We start from the raw sequence: 19,749 nt of genomic DNA on the forward strand, positions 1-19,749 counted from the left end.
ACCAATTATGTTATAAATGTCTCAAAGCACTATTGAAATTAACCGACTTACGCAAATACAAACATATACTTGATAATTAAAATATATATGTATATCAGTTATCAATCAATAACTATTTGTTAAATCCGAGTTGAAATAAAAACAAGTCATTAACGATTTCCATTCAGAATTTGTAATATAAACATTAATGGCTTTCATTCAATAAGTTAGTTTCCATTAACGTCTTTTTAATCAATGGCTTCTATTCAAAACATTTAATTTACGACTTCCATTCAAAATCTGTCTTTTCATTAACCGTTTTCAACTATATTTTTCCCATTTTTCTTTACCTATTTTATCAATTGATAAACATAGCTTAATATATAAATCACCTGATATTTGTAAATAGAAATAACCAGATATGATAATGCATGATACTGAGAATAAATAAGTTATCATAAACAATAATACCATAATCGTTATTACAATTCTTGGTATCCTATATCAGGTTATAGATATTAGATATATTACTTTATGTTTCGGCTCCATTAATACCTACATCTTTAAAATAAATTAATAAAACAATTTCGTTCAAAGCTTAGCAATTCATATTAGACCGAGATAACTTATTGTTCCGTGTCCATGACCCATTTTACTTTGTCTGTAATCAACAAGTTTTATTCGAATACGAAGCTGCCAAATAAGACATACAGGGGGAAAGGGATTGTTAGCAATGGAGTTTGACAGCCCCATTGCTAGCAATATGCCTTATTAGGTCGACCTCCACGTGGTTCCCCCTGGAAACCATCGTGAACTATTCTCGTTGAATTCGTTACGATGGGCTAACTGACCTACTTCATCCTCATCTATCATCCTTCACTGGTGCCCCGCCGGTGTATACCGATAGCGCGGGCGGGGTTACCATTCCATTATCATCCATAAAAAAAAAATAAGATATACGGCCCGCTTGATGGGGAGAAATCACCGAAGCCCAGGAATCGGGGTTGCTAGATACTATTTATTATTTTTTTAATTGTGTCAAATATTTTTTCTCCAAATCGATTTTACCCTCAATTTTTGTTAAGTTTGACCATAAATCACAAAAAGACGATAAAGCCCGATTCCATGTTGTACTTTTAGCTTCCTTGTATTATCCCATCTTCTATTTTGCTACTTTCATACATATATCATAAAGCTGCCAAAAAATTTACCCAAAATTCTCCAAGCCCATTAAACTTTTCTTCCATTTATTTCTACAAAATATCGCGAACAAAAAATTTTTAGCCCAAATTGCAAAAAAAGGTACCCAAACTGGCAACGCTTTAGGGGGAAAGGGATTGTTAGTAATGGAGACTGAGAATCCCATTGATAGCAATATACCCAACCAGGTCGACCTCCTCGCGGTTCTCCCTGCAAACTATCATGGTTAATTCCTGATGAATTCATCATGATGGGCTAACTGGCCTGTTTTCATTCTCATCTATCACCCTTCACTGGTGCTTCGCCAGCGTATTCCGTTAGCGCAGGCGGGGTAACCATTGCATCTTCACACATAAAAAACGCTGCCATAAACGCTTGCAACACCAGAGACGTACACAAAGCTAACCTTGGTGGAAGGTGTTATTGAAACAAAACAGTGTGTGACTTTCTCTTTGTTAACAGTGTAATTGTGTGTTCATTTGTACCAATCAAACGATTTATCTATTAATTTAATAATTATGCCGATAAATAGCGGCATCGTCATAGCAACAAGTATTATTTAACACAAGCGTGCCGTACACCTGTGCGAGTGGGCTCGCAGCTAATAGAAAAAATATTACAATAAAAAAAAGCATGCAGTTTTAATTTTGGAACCTAATTGAATACCCCAACATGGCAACACTTACGTATGATTTATATGACATATTATTTATATTTTTGAAGTTTTAAATTGAAAACTTAATAACAATCTAAGTTAATCAAAAGACAGGCATGTGTGACATTTTTTTTTAAATCTTCAACAAAAAGTCCTGGCTATTAAAAAGTGTAAAATGCAATAAATACTTAAAACGAATATCAAGTTCTAAATTCAAATTTAAAAGGGATTACATTTATTTACTAACTCTGTGACTATGCAGTATTTATGATATACTAAAATGATATCAAATATGATACTATTTATCATAATTCTAATATTGTTTATGTATTCATATTAGGCGGAAAATCATACTGCCATGCAAAAGTTTTCCGCCTTAGGGCCCATGCACACTGGTCACCGAAACGATAATGTATATTTTAGCTATTTTACATATTAATATACATATATAAAATAACTTTATAATATCAATTTCATGAAAGTAATTTTTTTTTTTAATCCATTAGAATTATTATTGATTATAGGCATTTGTTGAAGTCGCGGTCCCGTCAGCATCAAAACTATTGCGATACTGGTTTCATATCACTTTTATACCATAACGTTAGAAGTATGATTTTATTAAATAATCTCATGGAGTATTAATGTGTTTTAGAATCTTTAAAGAAGCTAATGTATAGACTACGAAGATGCAATAAATTTCCCCTGCAATCCCCATACGAAATAATAATGACACTGTTTAAATGTTTTGTAAACACACATTACATTTTAATGTAATAACTGTTGGCTAATTAGGTAATTACATTATAATATATCAGGATCGCGCTCGTGTTACAGCCGCTCATGATTAAGGGTCACGAAATGATGCCGAAACTAGTCGAACTTTCTCGATCTAATTACATGTAAATTAAACCTGTAATTACTTCATTAAAAAATATTGACATTACTTTGGAACTTGTATCATAAAATAAATTCGGTCTCGGCCTTAATGCCATAATCTAGTTATGTACACCTGTGTTATCTACGTATAATATGTATATAATCATAAAAATAAAATGTACTTAGGTATGCGTGTCAATTGTCTAGTACAAGCTTACTTAATTTGAGAATAGATGGCGCTGTGCGATGTATCCGATGGAATTTATTATTCACTTCAGTACTAACGCGCTTCCGTGACCTTAACAGCACATACGTTAAACCATACACTAGTAATTTTTCACACAATACAACTGATAATACTATACAACTAATAATCACGTGTCGACACTGATGAGTGTGTATAACGCTTTATTTTATATATTTTTTATGACAAATCTTGTGCAAGGATATGTGCCTCGTATCATCACCTTTGATGAAGGATTTGTGATCATCACAGAATAATTGATTCAGTTTAATGTTTATTAATTTCTCTCTTTAGTGATCATATGTAAATTACATTTATTAATATTCATTATAAAAAATTTAAGGCATATTTACAAGGCATATAAGTGGGAGTTCGCGAAGCTTGCTATAAATAGGAATAAATATTATTAATCTATGATATGGTTACAATAAATGTCTTGTGTGCCTCGGCATAGAATGAGTCGCCCCTTCCTTTCCCGTGGGTATCGTAAGAGGCGACTAAGGGACGACGAGAGATGGACAGCAGCGTCCCTCTTAGAACATATCTAAAAACCGCGATTGGCAAACCGTCTGCCAAGCGTGGCAAGTACTGACAAAACTCCCCTTATGGGGAAGGCTTATGTCCAGCAGTGGACAGTTAACGGCTGAAATAATTTAAAAAAAATGTTGCAAATACTAATACTCAACAGTGGTTTAATAACAGGCGTCGCTGTACTGCAGTCTATATACTGTGAGTCGATATGTAAGCGTATTATACTAAACTTATCTTGCTCTAGTTTGCTGCTTGTCACATTCACTAAATACTTCGATAGTTGTTACTTCGATATTCATTAGACATCATTCTGGATACATTTAACACAATTATACTTCAGGGGGGAAAGGGATTGTTAGTAATGGAGATTGAGAATCCCATTGCTAGCAATATACCCAACCGGGTCGACCTCCTCGCGGTTCCCCCTGGAAACTATCATGGTTAATTCCTGATGAATTCATCATGATGGGCTAACTGGCCTGATTTCATCCTCATCGATCACCACTCACTAGTGCTCCGCCAGCGTATCCCGTTAGCGCAGGCGTGGTTACCATACCATTTTTACTCATAAAAAAAAAAAGATAGTGAATCTTGATCATTGACGTCAGCCACTACAATGATGTATATAAAGTCATTTTCACTGATTAGATCACAGATAGTGACTGTCTGTGATCTCTATATAGGGTTACCATTTCACTTTCACCCATCAAAAAAATGGGTTCTAATTAAAATATAGTAAAATTATAAAAAAAAAATGCATACTGTTATCATGAATACGAGTTTGAGATCAAGAACGTCTTAAATTTCAAAGGGCTAAAAGCAATTTTGTATAAAAATTCAATTCAACTAAGTTTTTTTTATAAATGTAATAAATGACATAATATGTTGGATTCCAGAACGAAATATGATTGCATGTTCTCTCTAAAGAATTATCTACATAAAAAAAAAATACGAAAGAGATTTATCCAGCAAGAATGTATGGAGATATCGGTAGGGGCCGCCCTAGACGGACGTATGTCGACTAAATAGGCGACGTGCTGATGAAGGGCCAAATTAAAAGTACCCGTAACCGGCGAGCGTGTATGAAGAGATTGATGAATGTGGAAGAAGCGAAAGAGGTTTGTTCGAATCGAAGCATTTGGCGTTCCATTGTTTCTGCCTACCCTAATGGGAGACAGGCGTGACAGATATGTATGTATGTATGTAAAAAAAAATCTTATGCAGCTTCTATTAGGTATAAACAATTTGTTGTCAGTCGATGATAAAAAGATATCATCAGTGATGATGACGATAAGATGACACATTCAAGATACACAAAACTGATTTCTGTGAAAATATGATTAGTGATAGACCACTCGACAAGTCATAACAACACACGTATAAACAATGGAAGGCAAGTTTTTTTTTTCTTTTATACCACTGAAAACTCTAAAGAAATCTCTAAAGAAACCTCTTTATTCCCCTTTTGAAGTACAACTTGTTCACTTCTTTCCTTGTTCATATTAAAGTTACCATAAAAAATAAAAAGCGATCGAGATAGGATTATATATCTATATAATCCTTATTTGTGTTTTATAAAGCACTATGTCTCGACTTTAGAAGTAAGAAAGCGCTATGAATTATATATTGGGGGCTTATTACAAAATAAAAAAAAATACCGGGTCAGATCACGTGACCACAAACTTGTCTATTTTGTCTATGATTTTAATACCAATATATAAGACGATACCCTTTTTAAACTATAAAACTCGCAAGCTCTCGTTAAGCAGTTGTATTTGCATAGCTGTGTTTCGGTTTGAAGGGTGGGATATGGCGTGAATTTACTGGGTACAGAGGAATAACACCCGAGTCCTCAGAAATGGCAACGCATGGGGGGTATATCATGGGCGAAACAGTATACTCTATTATGTCCATGGTACTGCTCATGTTTATAGGTGACGGTTACCACTTTCCATCAGGTGGGCCGTCAGCTTGTTTGCTATTCTAAGTTGTATAAAAAAAAACGCTGGAGGTTGGAGGTCTAAATAATTCTGTTTATAGGCGAATATATATATATATATATATATATATATATATATATATATATATATATATATATATATATATATATATATATATATATATATATAACCACCGATCTTTAGACCAATAATTTCTATGGGATATCAAACAGAATGTCCCCATATACTTATAACCTGAATCTAAATATCCGATAATTCCCTTGTGGTCCCGGCATAGGATAAGCCACTCCTTCCTTCCCCGTGGGTGTCGTAAGAGGCGACTAAGGACGGCAAGACATAGGCAGCAGTGTACCTCTTAAAACATCTCCAAAGCCTGACTGCGGTTGCCAATCTGCCTGCCAAACGTGGCAACTACTGGCAAAAACCCTCAAGGTGAAATTTTAATCTAGAGAATGCAACTTACAATATCATTGTTTAAAAAATCTGACGTCAACAAAGAGATAATTTTGCAAAATTACAATTTATCCAATGTAATAATCGAATTATCAAGTATTAATATTTATCAATAAAACAATTATACTGAACGTGTAACGTGTTTTGAAATGTGCCTTGTGTAAAAAGTATCTATTGTGATTGGTTGAATCAATCGTACAGAGATAGTCTCGGCTGATCGGCTGTTAAAAAAAAAAAACGAGAGTTCTGTACATTTTCCCGAAATGGCATTAAATTTACAATAGTAGCATAGGTTAATGAGAAGTATAAACTTGATATGTTTGTACGAATCGCACTCGCCTGTAATTATGTCTAAAAAGTAAATCAAAGCTGACTTGAACTTAGTCTAAAATGATCACTGGTGATTCGGAATACAGTTCTAAAACGTGCCATATTAGCAATTTATGATATTAACAACCCTTTAGACAAGTAGAGTATAAGGGTATACATGGTATAAGAACCTGAACGTTGTCACATTCTTTCACATGCATGCAATAACGTGAGTCTATCGATATTAGTTAACGATTGCATGAGAAACAAGACATGGCAACATTTCATTCTATCTCAAAGATTTATTTGGAGATAACCAATAAAATAAACAAATAAATAAAAATAGAGATTCGTTTACCAATTTTCTACAAAAAAATAAATATAATAATTATGCTTTATGTATCTTTTTTTTTCTCTCTTTCAAACATCTATTCATTTGTATGTACTGTACGTACAAATATGTTATCATTCGAACGCATTTTAATGACGTATTTCTCTATTCTATTCAGATCTATAGTAATCGCTTCTTTACATATTAACCATCTACTTATATTAGTTAAATATCAAACTACTTATGATAATTAATCTATTTGTGCATAATTATTGTACTTAGAACTACACATTAAAAATATAATATATATATGACACAAAATTTACAATACTTCATATAAAGTGTAAATTCATAAAAAAAAATCTTAAAACTACAAATACATATCAAGTCTTCAAAACGGCTTAATTTCACACACCTTACATCTATTTTATTTAGAATAATCAATTTCAATTGCACAAAGTCATTTTTTTATCAAACATTTAATGTCAATTGAGGACATTTTTAAAAAATTCTGTAACTTAATTATAAAAAAAAAATCAATGGGTACGGACCACAGATAACATAATCTATCTCCTTCATTACATAAAGGTATGTACAGATGATGAACTCTTTGTCCACAGATGAAGTTTCTCTTCGCACAATCTGTCAAAAGATGTGCGTTGTCGTAGACATGGGAGTTATTGCTAGTATTCATTTATTGAAATATTTTTTTGTAAATAATAGACAGCGATTGTAAATCTCAATCACCCAACTTCACAACTGCTTCTATTTTCTATTGAAAATGAAATTTTAAATATGATTTTTATGATCAGTGTGTTAAAGTCTAGAATTAATTCGCTTTTACGATTCAGTCAATAGTCTGAGATTTCATTTCACCACTAATCAACCGCAGCCGATGACTCACGAATACATTTGAGCACAGCGACTATGAGTATGAAATTATTTCATTAAACGATATTTTATAGCAGTCTCTGTGAATTATATACATGACAGAATGTTATTTTACAGGCTACTTGCAAAAAAATCATTTAAATGCTTAAAGCGATTAAAAATTTACCTGTAATTTTTAATCGCATTAAGTCCCGATAGTGTATTTAAAATACTTGTAAAATATTTCAAGTCTACATTGTAACTTGCAATTTTGGGCGTTTTATTATAACTAGACTAAAATGTATTAATTATGATTCTTTTAATAGATTCAAATAACTGGACAGAGTAAGCAAAAACAAAGAGAAATTATATCCGTAGACAAAATGTCTCTTGTCTACACAGGCAATAAATAGATAAATAAAGCAGCTATCAAACCATAATCAAAATAATACTTTGTACTAATGATTGACGTCGTCGTAGAGCCTGGCACAAATATGAACCTTATATCGGATCAACGATAAAGACAAACGACGCACTTCTTTTTTTATACCATAGACAATGACAAAAACAATTCCCGCCAATTTTATTCACAGAATACAAATTTTATAAAACGAATTAGCCTACTCGATACTCTACATTCCTTCTATTTACATTAAAAACAAGCGTAAATAGCTGCCCAGTGGCAAGTAAAATTTGAGCTCAGTTCCACACTTACTAATAAAAATCTCCGACGTACGCCTATTTTAGCTATTAAAGTCTATTGTCTTTATCTTTTGCACTAATTTCTCAACATGAAAGAAAGTGTGAAAACACTCTAATAATTAACGTAAAAATTATGAACATTGCCTGGTTCCTCATAACGAAGAGTACTCTAGCTTGAGAACCAGCCGTATTAGACAACGAATTTATCTATAGAATCATTTCGATTAGCACTCACATAAGATAGAAAAAGACAGCACACATCGCCATCTCATTCTATCACCTGGATTCGCTAGCGATAACGATTCTATTAATAGATTCGTTTGTACTTTTTCTAGAAGGGGCAAGTGATTTGTATGGTTACTTAACACATATTATTATCGAAATGGTTAACAGTTATTTAAAGAAATTAGAACTCCAACTGAATTAATTAATGACTGGCTAGTGGACATCTTAACAGCCATTCGTTTTCCTATTTGAAAACTTTGTCTACTACGAATGCATATAAGCGGCTTTGTCACCGCGCAATATTAGTGACTAACAATTCTCATTTGCACAGAGAGCGTTTATAAACCTCATATTATTGTAGCGAAACCACCATTACTTCACTAAGGCATTAGTAACGGAAGATTCATTATGGAGGTTAACCTTTCGCTTCGTCCTATCTCAACTTTAGTTTAACTTCAGTCAGTAAATCACTTGGTGATAATATTGCATTATTAATCTCATTTTATAGTGTTACCTATGTGTATTTATAAAAACGAAAGAAAAAAATTCAAATTAAAAATTGAGGGTAAAAGAAAAGGAGAAAATATTTCTTTATCTAAGTTTAAACGTCCGTCGTTTCGATGAATAAGGCGGTAACGTCTGCAAATAAATTACTAATCTCTAAACAATCATTGGCTTGTCGTTTCGAAGTGAGATTCTTAATCTAAATAAAATCTAAATGTCATACGTATCTGTGGCCATCCCTGCTCGGGCAGTGGTCGTGTCAGACGGACGTCTCGGAGTTGAGCCGCAGCACGAACCTGTTGCTCTTGGGATCGACCACCTCCTCGGCGAGGCTGAACTTGGGCAGCCGCTTGACGGAGCACAGCAGGTAGACGTCGCCCTGGCGCAGCTGGAAGTGCACGCCGGCGGCCAGCGGGCGCGCCAGCAGGTGGTCGGAGATGAGCGCCCAGCGCTGCAGCGCGCGCGCCTCCTGCTCGTGCGCCAGCACCGGGCCCTCCACCACGAACGGCTCCACGAACGCGCGCGGCGACGCGTCCTGCGCCAGGCAGCGCGCCAGGTGCGCCAGCACCTGCACCACATCCTCGGTAATGCCACCCGCCTGCCCTGCCAGCTCCACCTCCACGTGCTTGCCCCCGGTGTATTCATCACTATAGGCTACCTGACCTGCTTTTTCATTCTCACCTATCATCCCTTACTTGGGTCACGTAAGCGTAAACCGTTAGCGCAGCCGGGGTTACCATTCTATTTTCATTCATAAAAAAAATATACACGATCGTCAGTAGGCCAAAACGCAACTTTTGAGTAATATCGCGTCAGTGACGTCACAGGGAAGTAAACAATCATCTAGTGTCAATTATATACACTTTAAATATAGATCTGGTGTCTGAATTATTAAAAATAGCCACCATTCTTATTTTCTCTGTTATTTGACTGACATCTATCGAATAGAACTATTTTTAATATATGTGTATGAAGACATTTATTCACATACATATATAATGTAAATTTATATCATCATGTTACGGATGGAATATAACAGTTGAATTGCAGAAAGGATTTAAGCCAAGTTAGTAGATACTCATTGTCAAGATAGGAAAGCATCTCAAGTAGGAAGGCATTGAACTAGTATCATCGTTTTCACTGAGGGAGAATCAATAGCAAGGGTAAATATTTAGATCTAAGTGGATTATAAGCTAAGGGTTTCGAGTGCTGGGAAGACACTGAACTAGTACTATTTTCACTGAAGAAGTATCGATCGCAGGGGTGAAATTCATGCCTCCAGGGAAAGTATTAACTGAACGTAAAGATTCACGCTACATATGGGATACCATTCGAACTAAGCCATCGACAGGGTGTGGAGGGTGGCGGTGGCAGTAGTGGCAGTGGATGCGGGCACTCACCGAGTCGGCGGAGTGTCGCGGCTGCTGGCGCGTGGCGCGCAGGTACTTCTGCAGCGCGCGCGCCAGCGACGGGAACACGGCGGCCGCCGCCTCGCGCGGCCCGAGCACGCCGCTGGCGGCGGAGGCGGCGGCGGCGGCGGCGGGCGCGGCGCGGAGGCGGCGCACGTGCGCGAAGGCGTCGTCGGCGGCGGCCAGCAGCCGCGCGCGGCGCTTGCGCACGCGCCGCTCGCGCTCCGCCTCCTCGTAGTAGCGCTCGTTGTGCGCCGAGCCCGCCTCGCGCCGCCGCCCGCCGCTGCCCGTGCACGACCCCGCGCCCGTCCTGCCGCCGCCAACAAACACATTAGCCATATACTAGTTTAATACTGATTTTCACCTCGTCAAAAACTTGGAGGGAAAGGAATTGCTAGTAACAGATCTTTTCCATTATTAGCAATACACCCTACCGAGTCAACCTCTCTCCTGGAAACGATCATAGTTAACTCTTGTCAAAGTCGTCGCAGTAAGTCAGTCAACCCGATTTCGTCTTCAGCTATTATCCACCAGCGTATACTGATAGCGCAAACAAGGCTGCCATTCGATATTTACGCATTAAAAATCCTTGTAAAATATAATTAACATATCCTTTATGTCGGTCTGCAGTATGGTTGTCCTACACTCCAAAATAATATTAAATCTATCGTTTGAACATAATTTTGCAAGCACCAGATACAAGCCTCTTTTTCAGCTTACATTTTTAGATACTTTCATATTTATACATTTTAGATATAAAAAATACTGTGAAACTAGTTGTATTAATAATTATTATAAATTCTATAGTTTTCATATAAAATGCTGTAACTTCATCAAATTCTAAAATTAGTACCTGACTAACAGAATATTTATCTACTGCAAATCCCTAATTTACAGCCTCATTATTTATTTACATTTATAATACTTATTACACTCTATTGATAATATAAACGTCCGACAAAATTACATACCTTGGTTGCCCTGAGGATGGATTTGTATTTGAACTGTCTACGTCATAAAACTTGATGCTGGACTGCGCCCTCCTCTGAGATTTTGATATTGGTATTTTCTCCAAATATGGATTATAAATTGGAAACTCCGTATAATACTTCTGTAAGACCCACACGGCAGCCCTCTGTATACTCAGCTGCCCAATAGAATATGATCTACTTTCTCCATCTGGACTCCTCACTACCTTTATATAATACACTGGTTCCAGATGCCGTATCTCCATTAGAATGACAGCTACATAGTGTATAAAAAGCAGTGTATCTGCAAAATTGGATACGTATCCAACAAGTGACTTGTAATCAATAGCATCTTCGCCAACAGCCAACGCCTTCGTTGCTTCCGTTATTTGTACAATATAAAACAACCAGTAGGAAAATATACATACAGCTACAATAACTAGTGTCATAGCGCGAAATACAAAGATTCTTGGTAGAATAGCATTTCTCGGTCTTAAAAATACTGCCCAAACTCCTATGGCGAGTAAGACAAGCTTGAACGCCAATGATAACAAAATACCTTTACACTCAGCAGTACATGCGAGCAATTGTATTCTTTGACTTGGTTGTATTGCTATATTATCAGATAGGTCAGGGAAAAACCCTATTTTGGGCAACACAACCATTGTTAAAGGACTCACAAATGATACAAAAGCAAGTCCGAGCGATATTGTAGTGCCAAAATATCTGGAACAGAGAAAACCTAATCCCGTATCATTCTCCATTGGCCAATTGCCGATATCCTCCATGGATTGGGAGCCTTCAGATGTGTTTCCAGTTACAGCGGTGGTCGTTTCTCCCCAGTTCTCATCTTGGGGTAGAATTTGTACTTCAATAACCTCTTGTCCATCTCTTCCCATTTCGGGGTTAATATTCACACTGGTTTGGAATGGGGCCATTGTGTTGTCTCCACAGTCTTTTCTTTGCGATTTAGTACTTCTGAAATAAAATATCAATATGGTTCAATAAGTTGCAATAGCTAATTTTAAACTTGTAAAATCAGTTTGTATCTCAAAACAAATAATAATAATTACACTGAGATAAATTCCATTCTATAAAACTTTCATTATATTAATAAGAATTGCTTATACTTCAATATATCATCAGTTAACTGACCACTGTCAAACATAGGCCTTCCCCTTAAGGAATTTTGCCAGTAGTTGCCACACTTGACAAGCGGGTTAGTGACCACAGTTAAGTTTCACAATTTTTTTAAGATGGACACTCATGCCCACCTCTCTCAAGTTCCTAAGTTCCCATAGTCATCTTTAGCAACATCCATAAAAATGGGTGACCCATTCTGTGCTGAGACCTCATGGTGAACTTATTTACTTTGTTATTTCTTAAATAAAGTAGGCATGTATTTTAGTCAATAAAATGAACAACAACAACTAAGGCAAACAAGTTTTTATGTAAAATTATTAGATATTATTTTAAAAAAATATTAATTAAGAATCTTCTCCCCAAGGAATGTTTCAATAAGATTATTTACCAATAAGACTGCTTTATATACTGCTACAGATAAATAAACACTAAAACTTTCACAATAAAATAAATAAAAATATCCTTTACTTTACAATTTACAGTTTCGGTTTGAAGGGTGGGATATGGCATGAATTTACAGGGTACAGAGAAATAACACCCGAGTTCTCAGGGGCATGGGGGGTATCATGGGTGTAACAGTATACTCTGTTATGTCCATGGTACTGCTCATGTCTATAGGCGACGGTTACCACTTTCCATCAGGTAGACCCTCAGCTTGTTTGCCATTCTAAGTTGTATAAAAAAAAACTTTAAATTATACTTTATAATAGTACTACTTTGTTTAGATAATTTGTTGTAATCCTTATATGCCCCTTTTCATATATTTCTACTCCATGTCAATCAAGCATGTTTTTAGTTTATAAACAGAAAATAAAATCTACATATAGTTTTATACAAAATATATTCTTTAGTATTTTAGATTATTAGTTCCAAGCAATATGAATTTTAATTTTATCTTTATTTGCTCTCCCAGTAATTGTTACACTGATAAGATTTAATATTAAAATTACTGTCTATTTATACTTTGTGTACAATCATTTTAAAGGAAACACAGCATGCTAATTAACAAATAAACAATAATACGGCATAACAAACTCTTGAAGTATTTGACATTGGTATAGTTTTTTAGATTCAATAGATGATTGCTTCACATAAGTTTTAGCTATTTAAATTTCTATGCTTTCTTTTTGTGCTAATATATATATATATATATATATATATATATATATATATATATATATATATATATATATATATATATATATATATATATATATAATATATATATATATATATATATATATATATATATATATATATATATATATATATATATATATAACCTAAATAAAACATATATTTTGAGAAAATGTACTTCAACTGTGTCACTTCAACTTTTACACTTAATCATATGCATTTTCATTCAAAACTGGTTCACTTTCTTTGCTAATAAACATTTTGACATTAGTAACTATTTACTTGCGAAAACCGATTATATACCCAAAAAAGTGAACCATTAACTTATTAAGACAAAAGTACCTGGTGCTCCGGTGTGTATGCTGCCTGTGCCTTGAGCTGCGCCGAGACCGGCTACTCAATTCGGATCTCACAGATTCCGTCTCCATTATTGTGATGATCCGCGAATATCCTTTCCTCTATCTTATCCATGAGCATATTCACTGGCACTCCTGTAATAATATATGACCACTAAGTTTAAAACAAACACTGCACTCAAGAGGGCAATTAAAATGCTTGGGGCTTCACGGATCCTGAGCATGCAGAAATTGTCTTTAAACACGAGATACACATCCAAATCTTCAAACAACAGCAAAAACAAATCACATCTTACATTCACTATTTCATTAATTTGCCAAGAGATCGTAGAAATTACCTTCTCATTATTAATTTACGATTTTTATAATTGAAGTCTCAGTCAGTCACTCATGTCGATCGGTGGAATTCATATTGTATTATACGGCCAATTACAAACGTAAATAAGAAAGTCTCTGTTTGCTATTTTTTCACTCTTGTATAATGGTGTATGTCCGACTCTTTCTAACGGAAAAGCCGCTCATACTTCTCTGTATTTAATCGCATAATATTCACTAGTTGCGTTCAGAAACTTGAAAAATCGAAAAAAAATTATATGAAACCTCATAAATCACTTGCAAATCTATTGCCGATTGTTAGACAAAGAAGACAGCGTAACCGTTTTTGTCCATTTGTCCTATGAGGAGCAATAAATAGATACATGAACCCAAACTTGAATGAGTCAGGATATTCTCGTAAACTTGATAACTCGCAAACTATTTTGTCACTCTATACAACACTAGTTAGAAGTTCACTCGAGTACTGTTCTGTTATTTGGTCTCCTTTTTATCAGAACTACATTGACAGAATAGAAGCAATTCAAAAACGCTTTGTTAGATTCTTGAGCACTAAGTTTGATCTGAGAAGGAAACTTCATTCGTATGAATTAAGACTTAATTACTTTAATATAAATTCTCTTATAAATAGAAGATCTATGTCTGATTTTATTGCTCTCTGTAAAATAATAAATTATAAATGGGACAGTAGCACATTGTTGAGCATTATTTCATTTCGTATAGGTAATAAAAGAATACCAAAATTATTTTATATACCAATTTATAATAATAATGTATCGTATCACAATGCAATTATCCGCATGTGCAGAAAATATAACAATGTATGCAAGGAGCTTGATATTTTCCAACAATCCTTGCAAAGTTACATTAAGGCTGCCAATTTGTTACTTAAAATTTATAGCCGTCATTCTTTTAATGTATATAATATCGAATGTTATGCAGAGCAGTTATTGGAGTGCAAATTTAATGCCGTTTTATGTAATATTTATTTTATAAATGTATCAATTTGTAATCTGTTGCCTTGCTATAAATAAATAAATATTTAAAAAATATTGATGTAATCCTTAGTCTATGATATTATCTATGACGAGTCTAAAATACCATGGCGGTAATTTTGAAAAATATAGAACAACAGTGATTACAACAATGATAAGTAATGATAAGATACCACACCCATTGCAAACTGATAACTCACACGCTGTCCGGATTACATGTTTTAGTCATGAAGCTATTGTTATCGTTTAAAAAAAAACATGGAGTCGGAAATAAATTCTAGTGTGAATCAAAACGAAAGTCGTGAAAACAGAGTAGTCGACTTACATTTGGATAGAGTGGTCGCGTCACAACCAGAAATCGGTCCAACTCCCCCAGATGGGGGGTACGGTTGGTTGATTGTTGTATCAGCAGTGGTGTATCAAATCACAGTACCCGCTATACTTACCTTGTATGGATTAGTCATTTTAAAAGGTTTAAGAGAAGTGGACCACGAGGAAGGAGAGACATTGAAAATATGGGATGCCGATATAATGTTAGTACCAGTTATGACGACGATCATTAAACTACTGTTGGATTCATGGAGCAGACTTATAGTGAAAACGTTCAACATGCCTCGGTTTATAGCCCTGGCGGGGCTGTGCCTCACCGTGGCCGGTGTACTGTTGTCCAGTTACTCCACTAACGTTGACAGTAACGATCATATTGTAAACATATTCGCTGGCATTTTCGCAGGTAAATATTAGCTCATAAAATGTTGTTTTTCGTCATTGCCTGCTGAAATATAAAGAACTAGGGGCGGGGGAGGGGGATATGAAAATGTATAAAATCAATTAATTAATTTAACATCGTCAAAAAAACAAGTGACTTTGGAATAAAGCCCGTAAGTTGTAAAAAAAAGTACCGAACACCATAAGCAAGTAATTCGACCATCAGTACCGAAGTACTAGCGAAGATATTGTTGAATGTAGATAGATGCTTTATTAATATAGGACTAATAGTTTTAATTATAATGCTTGTTAATTCTTACTCGACATTTTATTCTCATCAAGATTAGTTAACACAGAGCAGAGTAAAACATTATGTTCGGAAACACATTACAACAGATATCATGTAACATACACACAAAATATATACAATAATCAAACCTCTCTGCTTGATTCATAATGATGGAGATACGTTTTATGGAAACGTAATAGTATATATTTACCAGAGGGAGACTTTGTACGAAAGTCGATTGCTTGAGTACCTCTGTCCCAATCGTGTTTCTACCGTGAAGCAGTTGTGTTTGCATGGCTGTGTTTCGTTTTGAAGAGTGGAATATACCATAGAGTGAATTTACTGGGTACAGAGGAATAACACCTGAGTCCTCAGGAATGGCAATGCATGAGGGGTATCATGGGCGAAACAGTATACTCTGTTATGTGCATGGTACTGCTCATGTCTATAGGCGACGGTTACCACTTTCCATCAGGTGTGCCGTCAGCTTGTTTGCCATTCTAACTTGTATAATAAAAAAAAAAACACAACATAATAGGAAACATAATAGTTTTTAAAGGCCACGTAAACCTGTCATCCGATCATATAAGTTTTTCATATACTCATAGGTCATGGAATGGTAACCCCACTTGCGCTATTGCTATATGCTAGCGAGCCACCAGTGAAGGATAGGTAAAGATGAAGCAGGTCAGTTTTCCATCGTGGTAAATTCATTAAAAATTTGCTGAATTCACCACGCACACATTTGCCCCTGGAAACCACGATGGTTTCCAGGGGCAAATGCGTGAAGGTTGAACTGTTAGGTATATTACTAGTAATGAGCCTGTTAGATCTTATTACAAACAACCCCTTTCTTTCTCTTTATAAGTATTTTTGATGGCAAAACGATAACAGTTACAACTACTTACCTACCTATCTATTTATGTTTTCAGGAATGGGATGCGCTCTAACAGGACAGCAAACAGAAATGATAATAACAATCTACTTCAGGGAAAAACTGGTGATACCGCAGCGGCTGATCAGGATGGCGCCAACTATAGGCAACTGTCTTGTGCCCATTTTGGTCGGTTACCTGTGCACCTTATATTCGGGCGATGCAGTCGTGATGATATACGGAGCAATTATTATGCAGAATTGCTTTTTCTTAGCATCATATACTAGACCTGTGTACATAGAGAAAGTCATTAAAACTACATATAGGATGCTCCAAGATGCAATTGAAGATGATGATCAAGTTATATTTTCGAATCAGAACCGATCAAATGAAAGACAAGAACAGAGGCCTGCAGCCGCTGCAGGACCAAGTGGACAAGAAGAAGATGCGAACGACGTAGTAGTCTTCAACTCCAAAAGAAATGCTAAAGAAATCATGGACCCACAAATTCAACAACGCGAGAAGAAGATAGTCATTAACGAGAATAGATTTTCCTCAGATTTTAGCACGATGTACACCGAATTTCCATCTAATAATAGATTTTCGTCAGACTTCGGTGCCCTTGATGTGACCAGCTATAGCAGGATCACTGGTTACCAAGAACTCGAGAGTATAGACAGGGACGGGCCAAATCCTCAACCGTTGTACAGGGAAACAACAGTAAATTCCCCAGAAAATAGTGTAGTATTTGCCACAGAAATGACAGAAGGCACCATAAGGAGAACTGGAACGTTAAAAAAGAATATTATAGCAATAAAAAGCATGTTGCTGGATCTCAACTTCTACTTGTACACATTGCTTCATCTCTGCACTACATTTTCTGTCCTTGTACTAGGAGTTGTATTTCCGCTTCTCGTTTGGCAACAGAATCCGTCGATGAATATTTGGGGGGTATGTAGAATTAATTAGAAATTCTCTAACTTCTCCTTATTATAGCAGTTCTTATAGTCCAATGTTGTTTCAGGTTTCAAAAATGTTGTCAATGGCGCACGGTTCGGCTCTATGCTTCGTGTCAATCTGCATGTTCTTGCCAAAATCCATCAATGAAAAAGCTAGGCTTTGCAGTCTGTTCTGTTTAACTGGTTGCATTGGATTTTACGGTAAGCATTGAACGAAATATATAATCAAACAAAGAATATAGGTACAACAGTTTTAGCAAGAGACTACTGCGTAGGGTTTTTAAAAAAGGTTTAAAAAAGTTTCATTAACAGCTTGCGTGCAATTCTAATTGTGTTACACGCTCTCATAAACCGCTTACCATCAGGTAAGCCGCAAACAAATATGTTGCACCATCTCTGCGGTGTAAAAAACCAGAATGTCCAAAATAGGGCAACTTAAAAGATATAGTTTCCTATTGTCCCTACGGAAAATCGAACCCTATTGCTATTCTCACTTACGCAAAACAACCACCATTAACCATGAATCACGGGATAAAAGGAATTGTTAGTAATGGGGATCTAACAGCTTCATTGCTAGCAATATATCCTATCTGATCAACATCCACATTATTCCCCTGGAAACCATAGTGGTTAATTCTTATTAAATTCATCACGATGGGTTAACTGACCTGCTCATTATCATCTCTCACCCCACACTGGTGCTCCGCCAAAGTACCTATACTGATAGCGTAGGCGAGATTATCATTCTATTTATCATCCATTAAAAACAACTTTGAACCACGAGATCGTTCAACTGCTACTGCCTCCTTTTTTCCAGGCATAACCTTGACAGGGAGCAAGTTCCTTCTAACAGCTTGGTGCATGTTCTCCAGCTTCGCGACAGCCGCGTGCAGCATGCTCCTACAACCGCTGCACAGCAATAGCAGCTTGAACGAGTTCAGTACAACGGCCACCATGACATCCGCTAATATCGTGGTGGCCATCTTCCTCACCGTATGGAGCGTGATAAGGAACTACGAGTACCAGACTTGTTTCTTGACCGCGAGCATTTTGCAATTAGTATGCGCTTGCGTCTTCCTCGCATCGTCATTCAGACGAAGGAGATAAGGAAATAACAGTTTACAAATGGAAAATCGCCTTTTCCGATAAAATTGTAAGGGAAGCTACATTAATTGTTCAAGCTAAAATATACTGAATTAAAAAAAAAAGTTATGGAGTCATAACTAACTTAACATTTTTTACAACTTACAAATAAATACAACTCTAATTCCGGGTGGGTTGTTGGGACGAAGTAGTTTTTTTTTTTATGGATGACTATGGAGTGGTAACCCCGCCTGCGCTAACAGTATACGCTAGCGGGGCACCAGTGAGGGACGATAAATGAGAATGAAAAGGCAGGTCAATTAGTCCACCGTGATGAATACACCTGGAATTCAGCACAATGGTTTACAGGAGGGACCACGTGGAGGGCAATTAATTAATTGATTTTAATAATTAAAACTAGAGTATCTTTAATTTTTGGTTGCCTATATTTTCTTGTACCTACCTAAACTTTGGAAAATCCATAAATTGAATAAATTCGTGTCTATTTATTCACAGTGCGAAACACCTAGGCCTGATTAGAACGATTTTTAAGGTAAACAAAATAATAATCTTTAAAAGTTCCTTACTACAAATTAAAAAAAATGTTTCTATTGGTCATAGCTCATAAAGAACATAGTACTCGTATCCACAAAAT

General features: G+C 35.8%; 2 protein-coding genes across 3 annotated transcripts; one reads left to right on the top strand and one right to left on the bottom strand.

Annotated features, from left to right (window-relative positions):
• Positions 1-5,597: 5,597 nt before the first annotated feature.
• LOC113509635 (vang-like protein 1) lies at positions 5,598-14,583 on the bottom strand. Of its 2 annotated transcripts, none has more exons than XM_026893000.3 (5): positions 14,192-14,583; positions 13,840-13,988; positions 11,221-12,195; positions 10,241-10,559; positions 5,598-9,408 (listed from the first exon to the last, which is right to left on the bottom strand). In XM_026893000.3, the coding sequence occupies exons 2-5, from the start codon at positions 13,923-13,925 to the stop codon at positions 9,100-9,102; spliced, it is 1,689 nt and encodes a 562-aa protein (XP_026748801.1). In that variant the 5' UTR covers positions 13,926-13,988; positions 14,192-14,583; the 3' UTR covers positions 5,598-9,099. The 2 variants fall into 2 exon arrangements, with proteins under 2 accessions (XP_026748801.1, XP_031766623.1); XM_031910763.2 differs by having other exon boundaries at positions 14,150-14,223.
• Positions 14,584-15,365: 782 nt separating this feature from the next.
• Positions 15,366-19,526, top strand: LOC113509762 (uncharacterized). Its single transcript, XM_026893174.3, has 4 exons — positions 15,366-15,914; positions 17,111-18,003; positions 18,077-18,212; positions 18,829-19,526. Exons 1-4 carry the CDS (start codon positions 15,440-15,442, stop codon positions 19,116-19,118), a joined length of 1,794 nt encoding a protein of 597 aa, XP_026748975.1. The 5' UTR covers positions 15,366-15,439; the 3' UTR covers positions 19,119-19,526.
• The last annotated feature ends 223 nt before the right edge of the window (positions 19,527-19,749 follow it).

The sequence above is a fragment of the Galleria mellonella genome, unplaced genomic scaffold (assembly GCF_026898425.1).
Source record: "Galleria mellonella isolate WM207_F2 unplaced genomic scaffold, CSIRO_AGI_GalMel_v1 utg54, whole genome shotgun sequence".
In the NCBI taxonomy this organism is placed as follows: Eukaryota; Metazoa; Arthropoda; class Insecta; order Lepidoptera; family Pyralidae; genus Galleria; species Galleria mellonella.

Excerpts from the sequence above, each read along its gene's own strand:
- LOC113509635 (XM_026893000.3), bottom strand. The coding sequence starts at position 13,925 with ATGGAGACGGAATCTGTGAGATCCGAATTGAGTAGCCGGTCTCGGCGC. Across the intron at positions 12,196-13,839 it reads CATACACACCGGAGCACCAG|AAGTACTAAATCGCAAAGAA; the intron begins GTACTTTTGTCT and ends ATTTTATTTCAG. Across the intron at positions 9,409-10,240 it reads CGCGACACTCCGCCGACTCG|GTGCTGGCGCACCTGGCGCG; the intron begins GTGAGTGCCCGC and ends GATGTGGTGCAG.
- LOC113509762 (XM_026893174.3), top strand. The coding sequence starts at position 15,440 with ATGGAGTCGGAAATAAATTCTAGTGTGAATCAAAACGAAAGTCGTGAA. Across the intron at positions 18,004-18,076 it reads CGTCGATGAATATTTGGGGG|GTTTCAAAAATGTTGTCAAT; the intron begins GTATGTAGAATT and ends ATGTTGTTTCAG. Across the intron at positions 18,213-18,828 it reads TGGTTGCATTGGATTTTACG|GCATAACCTTGACAGGGAGC; the intron begins GTAAGCATTGAA and ends CCTTTTTTCCAG.